We start from the raw sequence: 17,241 nt of genomic DNA, 5'->3' as shown, positions 1-17,241 counted from the left end.
CAGACAGGGAAGGATGGAGTTTTAAGACTGGTTTAATATCATCTGAAATACATATTACATGACAGACACCATTAGAGGGTGAATAATGAGCTACAGGAGTGTACACTGTAATGATGATTCAATACACCCTTTTAAATACAGTTGTCTTTTAAAGAATAAAGAGCGAGCTCTGGTCCACTAAATTCACTGCTCCAAGTGTCAGGTGTTACGGTAACATGCCAGTTAAAACCAAACCAGACCACAAGGAGGAGAAAAGTGTCTTAACTGACATCCTTGCACAACTGAATACAATGTGCAATAGAGAAATTCAGTGTGAAGGTAAGCTCCACTTTCCACAAGTCTAGCTCAGCTAAGTATATGTGGGGATATGGAGTATGAATACATGTGAGTTGTATATTACAATTTATACAAGTTTCCAGCAATTGATAGTTATCCTTCATCTGATGCAACTACATTAGGTAGCAGAGCTTTGACAATACGAGCAATGTCTGTGAAGCAGTCGGAGCAGCCGTCTGGTGTGTTTCATGCTGCCCTGATCTTTAAGGAAGAGGATAACACTCAGTACATGTATACTGTATCTGCACATACATTGTGTCAACTACTGACAACAGCACTCTCAGCAACTGAACGGTTTACAAGAGAAAGCACTGAATACGTAGATCAGTGGCTACTCTGATGTATCCACCGAAACAATGAAAATCGACATCACCGAAAAACATGACTCAAATTGTAGAGTCGTACGCTGCAGTTGTTAAAGTGTTTTAAGTCATCAATTAAACACTGATCACTACAGAAGAAAAATAAATGAATTAAAACCTACCTGGGATAATATTCCTAAATGGAAACCATCACGTTAAAACAATGATTCTACCGTAGTCAAAATAGAAAACTGCTGAGATGTGAAAAAAAAAAAAAAAGAACTACAGTACATATGTCGTGAGCTAAATTATATATTGATTGTAAACTGCTACAGCTAAAAACAAACCCGCACCAGCAATAACACATGCAGTCTTGTTCTGTAATTGGGAAGTTCTGAACAAATCTCAGGCGAGATATAATTATTTTAGCTTACAGGGTGATTGTGTGACTACACTTACTATATTTACTCTTTCCAGATAGCTGATTCATAGTCTATGTAGTGCTGAATATTCAGTATAAAAATCTGTCTGTCTTCTTGCTTTGGATCCATGTCCTGAGGTCATTCAGTATGTTTAACATGTCAATTTCTTTTGCGTGAATCATCCTATCATCAGGCCAGTGCCAAAACCCAGACACTTGTGTTAGGAGACACAGTGAACAGGTTTACCCTGCAGCCAAAGGCACCATTAATAGAACTACATTTCCCATAAGGCGTTTTCAAGATCAGGACCTTATTACAAAACCTGAAAGGCCAGTTTCAGGTTCACCTTATGGACATGATGTTTGTGTTATAGAAGTCATAGATGTGAGCTGTTTTGATGGTCTGGCCACACACTATGATGTTTAACTGGCTCTGGCTTAAGTGCAATGATAATGGTTGTTATACCCAAATACAATACAGGTTTCAGCATAAATGTAAAACACCATGGATTAATGTCACAAAAAATATACATTTTGCTATGAAGGAAGGAACAGGAGGAAAGTATGATGGTACTGAAGGATGAGGCTTCAAAATAAGGTTTGGAAAGTTTAGGAGACGACGCAGCCTGTGTCCTTCTGAGGCTTCAAATCCGGCTCCTTGATTGGTTTCACCTCCTCCTCCTTAGGTTTGGCCTGAAGTCATAGCAACAATAACATCGATATGAAACAACAAACTTCAGATTTACATTAGAGTTATTAATCATTAGTCATCTTACTTCATTTCGAGTGTTTTGTATTTCATGTTTGTGTTCAGAAATGAGCTGCTGTACCTTGTCATTTTTGGCTCCCTTAGTCAGGTCAAAGGTGGCGTAGACTTCTGCAGTGCACTGCTCACTGAGAGGCGGCAGCTCGAACACGATTGGCTCAGCCAGGCCGTAGCTGGCCTTCAACTCCAGCTGGGGCGGCTCAGCTGGGACCTTGTGGAAGTATCTGAGGAAATATGTCCAGTTGTGATTTAAAAGGCTGTTACAACTAGGGAAGAGTACATAACATACACCGCTGACCACAGTTTAGTGTGAACATTCAGGAATTCTGTTGTAGCTGCAAGCAAAAATGGAAATTTCTGAAACCAGGATGTAGAGTCATGGTCACTCCCTGATTGGGTCTTATCAGCCTGGGTGAAGGCAAGATGAATAATAATATGAAACTTACAACTGTTACTGCCTTTGTTGTCTTTACCACCAGCTGCAGGCAGTTCAAACTTCAAACACCACAACTGTCTTTGACATTGGTCAGTTACAAAAAAAAAAAAGCAGTGAACCAGGAAGAGCAGAGTAGATGATCCGCTCCGTTTACACCGGCAGGCACACACAGTGTAATTTCTGTTACTGAGCCACAATGGTCATGTTGACAGGGATTGTTTTTATTTTAAAATGGTGTTGTTGAAATGAAAACTGAAATATTGGATGCAGCCTGAGTGGAAAGAGATACTGTTACTACAACTAGCGTTGGGATAGTTCTACATTTTGGCAAATTGCCATAGTTTTAGCAGTAGGTCCATTACCTTTATTTGTCAGTGCAAGCTATTTTTAGAACGGTGGAGCAGAGCCACGAGCTGCTCAGAGCTACACTACGGAGGCTAATAGGATTTCTTGGTTTCACTCATCAAACTCATCAAATACATAATCCAACAACTCCAAAACGCGCGGAACGTGCATCAGCGGTTTTGCATGAATTTCCCTCTAAAACAACTCTGTCTGGTAGCGTTCTGTTATTATCTCATAGTGTGGTGAATGTGCAGGTCACAACTTGTCCACAGGAGCGTTTTGGAGTTGTTGAATTGTGTATTTGATGAGTTTGACAAGGGAAACCAAAAAATCCCATGAGCTTCCGTAGCGTAGCTGTGAGCAGCTCACGGCTCTGCTCCACCGTTCTAAAAATAGCTTGCACCGACAAATAAAGGTAACAAACCTACTGCTATGACTATAGGGATTATGGCAATGAGACAATACCAAAATATTGAACTATCCCGTTAACTGACAACAGTCAGCCAGTGTTTACAGCAGCTCTTACAGAGGTGTTACTAAGACAGTGATATATGATATATGACAGGAAATTACAGGAAAATATGATTTTCAGATAAGTTGATATACTATATTAAACAAAATCTATCACATCTGGTGGTGAAATGATCGGAAAGCATTCAAAAAGAAAAATAAACCAAACAAGCTTCTTAGTGGTGAGATACAAAGGTCACAAGTTCTTTGATTGGAAACTGCACCAATACAGAAATGCTTCCATTAAAATGTGGCTGTGGTTGCCGTTTTGTCAGAGATACTGATATGCGAGTGTGAATGCATGCATGTGCCCTGACTCACTCACATGAAGCCATTTTCTCTCTGGCACTTCTCCAGTGTGTTTTTAATGAGGCCGCCCAGTTTGAGGAAGAACAGCTGCTCTGATGGTTTGGCTGTGGTGCCCGGGCCTTTGGTCTGACGATACTCTTTACACTGCACCTCGGCACGGGAGTAACCTAAACAGAGACGTCTTCATGTTAACACAGGAGAAATCTAGAGAAGTAGCTACACACAGGAAACAAACACAGAGGAAACATCTGTGTCATGACCCCATCATCTCTGATCCCTCAGACTGACTGCTCTTCTCCTTAAACTCATTGGATGCATTTACTGAATGGAAGCTATTTTGCAGAAGATAACACTCAACTTCACAATACACACATTCATGATTGCATGCTGTACACAACAAACACTTGTGTGTCACATGACTGACTTGTGCCCTCAGTGATCTGACACAATGAGCGTATTGTTGTCAGCATTGTGTGTTTGCCGTTGTAGATAACTGCACAAACCACAGACAACAAGGACTCGCTCCAAACCAGTCAGTTAACGAATATCTGCACGTACACATTTTCATCAACATACAGACACACACGTGTAAGAGGAGAGACGAGGGAGGAGGAGCTGTGGTGTTATGTGGAAACATGTCCTGCCCCCTCGCCTCAATAAGCCAATCATCTGTTTTCTAACATCTGGACAATACTGCCCTACAAAGCAAAAAGGCAGTAACTGCATTTTTGGTCGAAAATGAGTTATTATCATTTTCATGACATTCAAGGCATTCTTCGTTATGTGACAAAATATCTTATCTCAAATGTGTGTCGTTTTGGAGAAAAATGGTAGTCGTTTTTACAGTAACTGCAAAAAGCCCTAGTGAAACAAAGCAAGAAGGCAGTAACTACCGTTTCTCTGTCAGTTACTGTACTTTTGCTTTGTTTTACTTAACATAAAAACAACCGTGTTGCCGCAGAGTGAAGTTACCGTTTCCATGTTTCCCATACCCCGGTTTCCTCTTCTGAATATAAAAATATATTTATGATTTCCGATATTTCCTCATTATCATTACTCAATCAAAATTATTTAGTTCTGCCCTGTTGAATTGGAGTTAGCCTAACTTGCCTATATTGCTTCAAAGTGAAGTTGACAGTGCTTTAAAGTTAATGTGATTTGTTGTAGATATAGGCAGTACATTAGATAAACACACCCAGATACACATTAATCTAATATTTACACATAAGAATGTGGTACTATTCAAAATAAATTGTCCTAATTTGGGCCTTGATACAGTTTAGGAATGTGAGACACTTTAAGCAGCAATTTCAGCACCAGAATTTTGGGGTGGAAATTATTGGCCTAAAATGGTCAGATTATTTTGGGTTTGGTATATCCATGTTCAGGGAAACAAATGGTTCCAATTAGTCCAAATACAGTGTATCTAACACACCTAGAGCACAAGTTGTGACAGAATAGTTTTTGAAGAATTTGCAGTTACTGCCTTTTTGCTTGGTATGGTGCCACATTATTGGCAAGTAATACAAAGCAAGAATGCAGTAACTGCAAAATAGGGGTAAAACATCAAATCAAATGTGAGAATTAATATATACAAAGAATAAGCTAATACAAAGTAACAAAACTGCCTCATGTCCAATAATCTACCTACAACTACTTAGGCTGGACAACAGGATAACTTTAAAGTCATTTTTCTCAGTTCGGAACTCTGCGTAGTTACTGCCTTTTTGCTTTGTAGGGCAGAATAGCCAAATGAAGTGTTGAACTGATGCAAGTGAAACATTGCATTTGTGCAGTAGAATTTAAAAAACAAACATTTTCAACCTCATTTTGTGGTAAATAAACAAACTTCTAAATTGAATTCATGAGATTTCACTGGTGATTCCATAAATGTAGTTTTTATTTCCACAAAACCCAGTTCTCCACCATTTCAAATTATTGCTGTTATTAATATTGTATCTATTATTCTCACTTTATTGTGTATTTATTATAACACAACTCATTTTAAAAAGGGACAACTTGCATTCTGATTTACCAGCAGTGTAACTAAACTGCTCAATAACATGAACTGTTCTGCTGTCCTAAGTGTCTGTGTGTCTCAACACTGTTGTTGCCTTGTGTATTACGTCATATGGCAGCAATAAGGGGAAAAGGACTCTTTTTTTTAAAACATACGTACACTTTTCTGCTTCCTGAAGAGATCTTATAGCTTCACCACACTTGTCACTTGCTAGCAGTGTCTGTCCATGATAGCAGAATGCCTGCAAACACAAGGAATGAGTACAACCATAAACACAGAGGAACTGAAGGCTGAGTATCATTTTAAATGACAAAGGGCTCCATCAGAAGCACATGTCTACTCGGGGAAGTTAAGTTAAATACAAGTTAATAGTAAATATAATAATATAAGTTAGTTAAGTTATGTAAGTTAGTTAGTTCATATAATTTATTTAAGTAAAAGATATTATAGTAGTGTTATGTTAGAATCCACAAGGAAAACATGTTGAAGCTTACATAAGCCATGTAAAAGTACTGCTTCAGCTGAAGATACTTCCTCCACTTGCTGCTGCACTCTGGCTCCAAGGTGTTCAGCGTGTGGTCTGAAAACAGAAACAGCTACTTTTAATAGCCTGTTATAAAATGCAAATGGCTTCAACAATGTTTTTGGTAACAGACCTGATTTACATGAGGATCATCAGAGCAAAAAATTCTCACCAGCTTTTTGATAGAAGTTTGCCGTTTCGTATGCTAGCGCTGCGATGAGTGTGGCATTGTGCTTCAGTTCGATTGCTCTGGCAATTGTCACTGTAAAAAAGATGATTATAAATGATTAGTTATTGTCATACCCCCATGTATTTCCTCTCTGCCATCCTTTGTAATATCAGAGCTGAGATGCTAAATGTGTGTGTAAAAAGTGTTTCTAAAAAAGCACATAAACTAGTGATGGGACGTACTGAGCCGAGGCTTCGGAGCGTGTGTCGAGAAATCCACATGAACATGAATATGAAGAGTGAATCGAGGCTTGCTTCATTTAGCGCGAGTGATGTCTGAAGCCTCGCTGGTTCAGTAAGTGATTTGAGTGATTTACGAACATGTGTAAAGCGCAATAGATCGCCGCAAAATTGCCGTTACTGTTCGTGTTGGAGTTTCGCCAATTTCCAAGCACAGTGGAAAAAATATTGTTTCTAAATAAAAATGAATAAAGACACCATCATCCTAGTATTCATAAGCACAACGTCTATCTTTTGAAAACAGTTTTAAATAAATATCTCATGTCCTACTGGAATTATTTAAACATTGACTGAAATATTACTGACAAGTTTTTTCACATAGACCTATGTTACCATTAATCAAAAGATAAATGATTGAGTGAACCACATAAAATCAAAGTAAGATGTTTTTATTTCTATTCTTGGTGGTGATAATTCCCATTCTGACACTGTTGCAAGACAGACAGCCAGGAGGCATCACAAATAGTTGAAATGACAATGAAGGTTTTGACCAGCAGGGGGGTTTGTGTGCACAATGCACATGAAGCCTTGAGAAATGAACCTTTTTTCAAACCATTTGGATGGAAAGCGCTTCAAGGCTTCATGGGGCTGCATCTGGCCATCACTACACAAAACCAGTGTAGCAGCACAATTATTGTCTTGAGATGCAGTGGATAAGAAAACTTTATTGGGCCTTAAACGAGCATTCTGCCTTGGACTTAGATCTGCTATTGACACCCTCAGGATTTGAAAAACAAATAATTAACACTCCAGCTGGCATCAGGCTGATACCATGATCACTACTGTGTCAGTGTGTAAGTGCTGTTTTGTTATTGCAGCTCACAATGGATATTTGAAAGAAAAACACACATCTGGGCTTGAGCAACACAAAAAAGTTAAGATAAAGTATGTTTAGATGTCCACAGAGAAGAATTTCAGATAGACACTATCTGTCATTAAGAGGCAGATGAAAACAGTGAGAGAAAAGAAATGTATTCCCATGATGGAAAATATGTCTAATAAACAATGAGCACACCAGATACAGTACATGCTAACTATGGTTTAAAAATAAGTATCAGTTTATAATATGGCCACCGTACCTTCCTGTGCTTCTGCTTGGCACTGGATGATATACGCATCAATCACTCTGGGCTCCAGGTCTTTGCCCTTTTCAGCTGGGGTGATGAGGCGAGGGATGTGAACCTCCTGTAGAAAAAAAAAAAGTGTTTAATAAAAGCCACTGTAGTGTTATTCTGACTGAGGTCTGTGGGCTGTGTGGGATGTTTCAGGTTGTTGTTACAACTTTTCAAACTCAAGCCCACTGTTTCCTAAACTTTTTTAACTCATCATGGTCGTCATGAAAGCCTCAAAAATGTTTGGCAGCCCACATCTGACCCCATATCAATACAGACGCTAAAAAAAAGCCTTGTTATTGTAATGTTATCAAACCACCAGCTGCTTTTACTGTACCAAGTTGTTTGTTAAGTGTGAGGTTACTACAGGGCACATGGCTTTGCTGCACTGTAACATTATTCTGTTATTTTATATATTTTTTACTATGTTTTAGTTGTTCTGTCTCCCTTTCTGTTTTACTTCTTTTTATATATGTTTTAATTCTTTCTCTTGTCTGTTTTTAAATAATGTTTGCTTTTTATGTTTTTATTTTGCTAATATGTAAAGCACCTTGAGCTGTCTTGTTGCGGAAATGTGCTATACAAATAAACTTGCCTTGCCTTTCATAAAATGAACCTAATTTGGTGTCAACTTTGGTGTGTGCTCTCCTTGTCTGAACCACCAGAAAATATCCAATCAAAATCAATTCAGAAGACTAATTCACACAAACAGAGTCAATGTAAAATACATTTTTAAAGAATGTGTATATTTAGTTCTTACGAAGAATACAATTCTACAAATAACACACATCAGTAAAAACTGATTGAATGGGTTCTATGCACAGCTCCACTACTTCCTGAACCTTTGTTTCCTGGCTTACATAATTGGACAACCTGATTAATCCAGGTGTGTCTGAGTAGTCACAGTGGTCAGACACATCTGGATTAATCAGTTTGTCCAATAATGTAAGCCAGGAAACAAAGGAGCAGCATTAAAGTTCAGGAAGTAGTGGAGCTGTGCATAGAGCCCATTGGTCACAGAGCCTTTATAAAGAAAAAAAGAGTTTTCTGTCTGTGTAGCTTGCCTTAAGGTTTTTGAATATTCCAGCTGCGACCTTCAAGCTACGGTGAACGTCTTTTGCTTCTGGCTCTGTTATGCTGTTGAACAGGAGAACATGTAAATATATAATATGATAAGCACATTTTCAAAGTATTTGATTAATTCATAGGTGACCAATTAAATATCAATGAATTCAACAATATACACCAAACAATCACATACTTTTCTTTCCCCGCTAGTCTCGAGGCAAACTTGGTGTACCAGAGGGCGACATTGAAGGCCATGGAGACCAGTTCAAAGACGGCGTCCTGCTGGGCACTGGAGGGAAGTGAGGACAGACACTCAGCGTCCACCTTCTTAAGTACACTTCAACAGCGTCAAGGCAACCGCTCTGCCTTAAGTTTCACTTTTTTTTACACTGTCATAGAGCTCTTTATCAAATGACACATTTTAGCACTGAAGTTATATTTAGTGAAGGTGCTATGCTAAACTGTCTTATTTATACACAAATGTTTATAATATTCTTTACATGTAATGTTCACATATGTAAACATTAGAAAACACTCCTCAGTATAATATAGTCCAGCAGAGCATCATCATTGATTGTGATCTCATTAATTCATTTTTCTACCTTGGTGTGTTTCCTTGTAAGGTGTCAGTCCACTTGAAGTTCTGCATGAACCTCATCTTGTTCTCCTGAGTTGTTCCATCCAAGGACGAGATAAAGCCTATTGTAGGTTACAGTCAAATTTGTAGAAAAGAAGCAGCTGGTTAGGTGCAAAAAAAAAAAACTAAATAAATAAAAGAAAAGAAATCAACGCAACATTAGAAGACAAACAAAGAGGAATTATTTACTGTTAAAACCTGACATCCAAAGACAATGCTCAGTCAGAGTAGAAATGTGAACTATTAACATTATTAAGTTGGTTGTAACCCTGTTACTTTATGATATATATTGTACATTATTGTTTCTGTCTGCTAATTGAGGCTACATGATGTTTATATTGAGTGAAAGCTTCAAGGCTGCACTTTCAAGAACTCAGCCTGACCCATTTGGTATCTCAGGAAAACATTGAGTCATGCAGATTCTGTAGATTTGAACAATGTTTTTAACAGAGCAGCATGAGTTTTATGTGTTTATACTGACAGCAACAATCAACACTGCATAAGTGAACGTTTCTGAATGTCAGTGCATTGGAGAAGTGATTGTTATTTAACATTGTTAGACTACGTGTTAACACAGTTGTGCCACCTTATCCGTAAACTGCTTTTCCATCAATTATTCAGATTAGGCATCAAATTAAACAGTCATTGGAGTCATCTGGAGTTATTGAGTTGGTAATTGAATAAGTCTATGCTTTGAAACGTTTTGATGATCTATAAAAATGATGAGGGCAGAAATTAGTAATTTGCTGGTACAAACTATACACACTTAGATCAAAATGGTATTCATAAGAGTAGTATTCATAAGAGGTGACAACTTCTGAGACAAGCTTTCAATAGTTATTTTATAAGTCAACGATGTGAATTGTACCTTTTTCTAATTATGTTCAGTAATGAATAGTGTCCTCTTGTTGAAGCACTTGATATTACAGCATCTATTACTACAGCTATCTGCGCTTCATTAACACACAGGCAACAACATGAATGTTAGTCCTATTTATAACAACTCTGTTGAACACTGACAGAAAATTAACCCGATAACTGAATGCCAAGAGAGACAGGTGGAATAACAGGTTGATTTGTTGGAGTGTAACCATACCTTGTAGGAGGGAGAAGTATGCTTCTGAGGCATTTTTCATCATCTCAGAGTTGCAGGTGACATCGGTGAACATCTCCAGCAGTCTGGCTCTAGTTGTCCGAAGGTCACTGAATGTGTCAAAACAAACAGTCATCAACCCATGCACATAACTATACAGATCACTTGAGTAATCAGAATGGAAACATTGCCAGCTTGTCATAAAGACAGCAACATGCCACCGGTGAGGTCTTTATGCTGTCATGAGAAAAGATAAGAATTTACTAGAAATGAAACTAGACACTCAGTGTATTCAAATGAAGATAAACATACTTGCATATCTTGTTGGCAGCAGGGCTCCCGGCCACTCCATAATAATTAAACGACACAGGCGCTGTTGCCTTCAGTGGGTTTCTGTGAAACCAATGTGCCATCCTGGGATGAGGGCACGCCTACAGGGGGTTTAAAGATACAATATGACAGGCAGTTATTAAATGAGCTACCCTTCTGGTGTTGGCACACTAATATGGGTACAGCGGAACGGACAGCCTCTCGAGTAGCTAATACATTTAGTTAGTTATTGATTAAGTAGGCAGCATTAAGTTAACTAGCTAGCTAATGGGTTATCTTGGCTAACGTCGTTACATCCATACGGCCCCTGGCGAAACGTCTGGACACGCCAACAACAAACACGTCAGCCCCGCCCGAAGTTGCCAATAAATTCATGCAAATCGTCTGGTGTGACTTTTAGCCTACAATGAACGATGTATTTAATAATCGTGTGTCTGTCTGTTCTTCTAGACAAAAGTCCATTACGTAAGCTAACGTTACGCAGGGCGACAGCTAACGGCTAACAGAGGCTACATCAAAAACGTAAATGTTAGTTGAAACGATAAGGCAGCTGACTGGCTGCCTACCTAAATAAAAAGCTCTGGAGTCGTTTAGATACGCAGATGTTTAAACTTTTACCTGTCGCTGCGGCGCTGGAGACTTGACGTTTGTTAGAGCTTACGGAAAGTATGACTGTCACTCACAACAATTTACTTCCGGAAATAAACAGGAGAAGGAGCTGACCAATGAGAGCGCGCACGTCGGTCACGTGACGAGTGCCCGGAAAAATACCTCGGATAATGTTCTAAGCATTCTTTTTGTTTCAGTAACACAAAAGGCTACATATTATGTTTATTTTTAGCTGCCAACTCAGCGACTGGTATGCTGCTTGGATTGGCCGCTTTGTATCATTAATCTTGTAAATATCTTATTGAAGAGGTCTTGAAATTTCCTCAGTATTTTGGACAGTCCCTTGAAATAATCTGGTACTGATGACAACCAGAACAGGGACAATTCCCACCAGTATCACCAGAGTTTAGTTGTGTTGAATTAAGTGGTTTAACTTTGTTCTAGATTTTCATCAAAAGGACTATTAAAACAGACATTTTTCTTGTGTCTGATTTACCTTCTGTGGAAACAGGGTAGTTAGAATAATTCTGAATCTGAATAATGAGTAGCATAGTGAAAAGTGGCCCAATTATCACAAAATTATACTACCTGCTGCTATTACAGGGAAATTTAATGACATATAATCTTTTTCTTTTTTTTAATCCATCATAAAACATTCAAAGACAAACATTCAATGTCATTTATTTTCCCATTTGGCAAACAGCAACTATTTCAAGTGACAATCAGAGTGAACAAGAGTGTTGATCCCCTCCTCAACTCAACTGTACATCTCATCAAGTAAGGAACCATCAAATCATATTTTCTGTGTTGGGTCAGTTTTGCCATGTTCTTTAAAAATTGTATTGTGCTTTTCCACAAAACATATAAGCTCATTTATTTCATTATCACATTCATGTCATATTTCTTGAATAGGAATCTCTATATGGCATCATTATCAGGTTAAGGCACTTGTGTGGGGTACAAACAAAATTTTGTATAAAATTTACATCCATATTAAATCTTTCCCTCAATATCTCACAAATAAAGACAATACAAAAATGTCCTCAGCATTGACAGAATTATAAGTACTAAGTCAACAACAACAACATCATCAGTGCCCCTTTAGAAATCTCTTTAAAACAGGCACAGGTACGAAGGAACTGTCAAAAGGCACGTGTGGTCATCTTGAAGTTACTAACATCATACAACCATGTCAGTTGTTTTACATGAATAAGTCAGGTTCAGCTTAAGCAGGATAGTTTTTTTTAACTACAGAATGAATGTCAGAAAAGGAAACATTTGTCTTTCCATTTTTATAAAATCCCAATGCAAGTTATTCTCTTTTAACTAAGAAGGTGCAAATATAGAAGTCAATAGAAAGTTACATACGACTCTGATGTTTGCAGGATCAAAATCTTGAACAAAACTCCAAAAGGTCACTTTCTCCTATCAGAAAGCAAATACACACTGACAACCAAAAGAAAAAAAGTAAATCAAGGACATCAAGCTCTGGTTGCAACCAGGGGTCACCAACTCAGGGGGAGGGAGACTAATAAAGTAAGTGGTGTCAGGCAGAAAAGACCTCTGGTTGCAACTGAGACTGAGAGTTACATTCAGTAACGAACCTCATTATGTGTATAAAAATAAAAAATAAAAAAAAAGAAAGAAAGAAAAGAAATCATGTTGATTTGATAGGTGTGTCAACTCCACTGACAGCTCTGCTCTATAAACTAGAGCTTCCAATTATTTTGAAGATTGTCAAAAATTTTGATTACTGCTATACATATATGTACATCGCATCTGCTTTTTGGATGTTGCACATACAGTCGTACCATAAAAAGCACACACACAATAAAAACATTGCAGGTGAATGCTCTGTAAAAACCACTGCATATTATTTCATCACTATGAAACTTTTTGTGAAATCACAAGATCCTGTGCAGTGCTCCAAGTCAGGGAAATATATCTGCAGACAAAATTTTCAAATGAAATGATTCATGTAGTTAAGTCATTTCCCACTGCGGTGCAAATGCAATATATCTAGCCTAAAACTTTGGCTCGAGAGACACCCACACATTCAAAAATGTGGTGACATGAAATTGGACAGCATGGGTGAGCTTGCACACAAACAGATATATCAACAAAGTCTTTGGCAACTGTGCAGCTTTGGTGATTTAAAAAACCTAAGATTTTAAAACAAGCTTAACACTAGTTGTGTGTACATATACAAAATGCTCATACTTTCCTCATATCTATTTCTTGGAAGACAACACATCACAGCCTCTAAACCCCTGAAAAGTTCTGTATGATGGCACATTTGCAGAATGACACACATTACTGAGAGAAAAGTTCAAAGTCGTTTGGCGTAGTTATTGCATAGGATGTGGTCTCGAATGTCGCCCCATCCTCCGTTTTTCATGTGTGCCTTGTGCTCCACTGGCTCCGCCCCGTTAAGGGCAAGAGATGGAGGGAAGAGGCCATCCTTAGCCATCTGAAGCCCCTCTTCAACCCTCTGTGCGGCCCATTCTGGCCTGCAGTTTTCCTTCTGGTGAAGCCCACAGTCCCCCGTGTGAAGAACCCTGGATCCCTGAGCCACCAGCACTTTGAGGGGCTTTGGTATGCAGGTTCCTGACAGGTGCTGCAGTGTCCAGTCCCAGTTGTAGTCGTCATAGGTGCAGAAGTCATTGCTGCAGCCCATCATTTTATAGTACACCTCCCTGGATATGGCCATACCTATGTTGTGTTTGGTGGACATCCACCCAGTGGTCAACACCTTATTGGACAGTCTGGTAAAATCAGTAAGGCCATTATGATTACCCAAAGCCAACATGTCACAGTCCGGGCATTTGTTCTTTCTGAACTCTATCATTGACTTATAGAAATGGGAAAAGTCTGGTAAGATGTAGTTATCCTCCTCCAGGAAGATTGCAAAACCACTGTAGCCCTGCATGGCGTGCACTCGCTCCCACACAAAGTGCAACTTCCACCACCAGTGGTGTTTGGTTTGGGTGATGTGGGCTTCCCTGTAGTGCCCATAGGAGTCAGGGTGTTTCGCATTGAGGCATCCTGTTTTGACAGCGCTGTCACTGGACATGTCTCGGGGGCAGTCCCGTGGATCCTTCCCAGGAAATTCATTGGGATACAGCTGAATGCTAAAAGGGAAATAAATTTGCAGTACCTTGCAGAAAGTTATCCCTTGCACAATAGCATTGATTTCCTCTGAAAAATAGTCGTGGCTGAAGATAAGAAGAAAGCTGTGGACCTCTGCAGCTTTCTCCAGTGACTTGATCAGCAGTCTGAGGTATTCAGGCCTGTTGTGGACCTGCACAACCAGCACCAGTTGAGGCTCCCCTGGAAACTTATCCGCATTGTGAACACACTGCTTGTAATTGGCACTGTAAACAGACCGAGTCAATTCTGGCAGCGAACCAAAGTTCAGCTTCACCACTTCACCAGTGTCCATGGCCACGGTGCTGGGTCTACTTTTATCATCATCGAAAACTAATACAAGTGTTGAAAACCACAGAGTCACAATTACAAAGGCAACACCCAAAAGTGCGAGCACGTTCCTCTTTACCAGCCGAAACCTCATTTTCTCAAATTAAAAACAGACCCAGGAACAGAACAGCAACGGCTTTCATTCACCTTTTCGCGCGTGCCTTCATTGTAAACTTGTTGGAAACGTCGGCTCCTCGTGCGTAGAAAATCAAACTTTTGATACAGCCAGTGTGACGTCGCGTCACGCGTGTCATAAAACCAAGTGTCAAGCGTTTCTTTGATGGCTTCTTCCCTCTCGGTGGTATTATCTTCCCCACTTGAAAACCGTGTCATTTGCCAAACAGTCGCCTGAGCCGCTCGTTTTGACCACCTGTGGAAAAAACACAGAACAAAAGCGAAATGAGAACGTGCGCGTTAAATACGAGTTCGCGTGCTTTATGTGTGACAAAAACCAAGCGAACGAGCTTCATATGACTTACCCGAGCTAGGTGTAATGTGTCAACAACACGCTCATACCAGGAAGAGGATGATGGGACTATGATACATGTTGGGTAAAACTCATTGACTGCTGACGTGTACAGTTCAGCCAACGGGAGGGAGACGGAGCTGCTGCTCTGCGAATCACTGTCCTGTCTATAGTTGTGTAATATGAGACGGACATGTAAATCAGGCACGATTTGAATAGCGAACAAGAAGAACTAGAAACTTAAGTACCGACGATGCATCTACAGCAGAACAAACAGTTTCGCTCTTATTATTGTTGGGGAAGCGGTTATAAAAGAAAGCCTATGCATGTAGGCTACAGTATTATAGCCTAAGTATTCCCATAGGCTAAGCAGAGGTAATCGATAAATATTAATCACGTAAAAATGATAGAACATCTTAATGACAGAGTGTCATGCCTTACTCTTAGAATGTATGTTTATGTAGGCTATGTGCGTAAATGAATAAGAAAAACATGTTTTCATATGTAGGCCCCTTTTAATAAAATGCCATATCATAAAATTATATCATTAACATTTGTGTATGTATATAGTAGCCCACTACATCCTGTAATTGCTGTCAGATAAAATCATTCATGTAGATTCTATATAAATGTGTTAATAAAGGGATGCATATGAAAATAATATCTCCTCTAAGACTTAGTGTCATTTATTCCATAAAAAAGTTGGGGATATTTGACTTTCAGGTGAAATTTATGGAAATGTATACCACAACAAAAATGTCAAAATGTATCAATAACTTGTCATGTGGCCAAAGAACGTCCACTCCTCTGCCTTTCTGTGTCTCTGCTGATGACACTCTGTGACACATAAGCTCTGAGGAGGACATCCCGTCTGAAGCCTCGACATGTGCAAGTACTGTTGATGGCTTGTTAGGTGTCGTCTTGGTCTTATGTCAGAATGTGAACAGCATGATGAAGAGGACTGTTTCAATACAAACTGTCATTGAACCAGAACATTTAGTGGTGGATCAGACACTTGTTGTGATTATTATGGTTAATCACCTTGTTAGAAAACAGTATGTTATGCTATAATATTATGAAACATTGAACAGTTGGACATGTGCATTCAAAAGTTTAGAGAAGGTCAAGGTTCACCCGTAAAGGCCTGCATTTTAGGTGCATTCAGAAATTTAATCCAAAAGCCAAGTATCCCTAACTTTTTGTAAGAGGTGTATATTACCTGTATAGGTTACAACATGGTACAACATGGTTTTTAGTTTGTTCCTTTTCATGTATGAAAGCACATCTGTCGCTTTTTTGATATATTTATTATTAAAAAAAAGTGAAACATGATATTTAATAATATGCAGACCCCTTGGTAGGACACTTGAAATGTAGCTCAGGTGACATTCATTTCTTCTGATCATCTTTGAAATGTTTCTACATCACGACTGGAGTCCACCACAATTTGGAAAGACGGCTATGGCTTCATCACTAATAATGCCGATCAGAGCAAAAGCCAGTTGAGACATGGTAAAATTGTGATGAATTAGTTTGAGTAATGTAATTTCTATTTATTGAGTAACTTTACCTGTACATGCTGTACATTATTGTGTTTACGTACACGTATAATTGAGTATTTTTTATGCAGTGGCAGTAGTATTTTTACCTACTGTCAGTAAAGAGCCTGACTACATCTTCCATCACTGATTCAGGTTTTACCCTTCACCCCTACCCCCTATGCTATATTACTTTTATAGGTTACCTGTACAGGTTTAACTGGTTGAACTGGCATCAGTTGTGTCGTCAGAAGTCCGCAGGGCTGGAGAACCTGATACGGCTGATCGGAGGAGATTACAACAGGAGATGGAACTGGAGATGCTGGGTGTGGTGTCACATACTGGGGCACAGTTAGATTTAAATAGGACACTATAGAGTTGGAGAATGCCTGCGCTATTTCTTTAGTCATGTGCATTATCATGTTTTTATCATATCGTGGTGTTCATCATTATGTTGACCAACCCTGGAGGATAC

General features: G+C 39.0%; 2 protein-coding genes across 2 annotated transcripts; both read right to left on the bottom strand.

The window, feature by feature from the left end:
* Positions 1–14: 14 nt before the first annotated feature.
* Positions 15–11,379, bottom strand: brox (BRO1 domain and CAAX motif containing). The gene is made up of 13 exons (XM_085770139.1): positions 11,295–11,379; positions 10,659–10,777; positions 10,350–10,456; positions 9,219–9,315; positions 8,810–8,905; positions 8,613–8,685; positions 7,516–7,621; positions 6,141–6,230; positions 5,940–6,025; positions 5,605–5,686; positions 3,442–3,592; positions 1,890–2,049; positions 15–1,752 (listed from the first exon to the last, which is right to left on the bottom strand). Exons 2-13 carry the CDS (start codon positions 10,757–10,759, stop codon positions 1,669–1,671), a joined length of 1,233 nt encoding a protein of 410 aa, XP_085626265.1. The 5' UTR covers positions 10,760–10,777; positions 11,295–11,379; the 3' UTR covers positions 15–1,668.
* Positions 11,380–11,950: 571 nt separating this feature from the next.
* On the bottom strand, positions 11,951–15,290 carry LOC146962187 (alpha-1,6-mannosyl-glycoprotein 2-beta-N-acetylglucosaminyltransferase). The gene is made up of 2 exons (XM_085770414.1): positions 15,242–15,290; positions 11,951–15,132 (listed from the first exon to the last, which is right to left on the bottom strand). Exon 2 carries the CDS (start codon positions 14,854–14,856, stop codon positions 13,615–13,617), a length of 1,242 nt encoding a protein of 413 aa, XP_085626540.1. The 5' UTR covers positions 14,857–15,132; positions 15,242–15,290; the 3' UTR covers positions 11,951–13,614.
* Positions 15,291–17,241: the final 1,951 nt, after the last annotated feature.

The sequence above is a fragment of the Trachurus japonicus genome, chromosome 24 (assembly GCF_045865225.1).
Source record: "Trachurus japonicus isolate A0001 chromosome 24, Traja_1.0".
Taxonomy (NCBI): Eukaryota; Metazoa; Chordata; class Actinopteri; order Carangiformes; family Carangidae; genus Trachurus; species Trachurus japonicus.
Note: the sequence above shows the minus strand (reverse complement) of the source record. Positions and strands in the feature narration are given on the sequence as shown.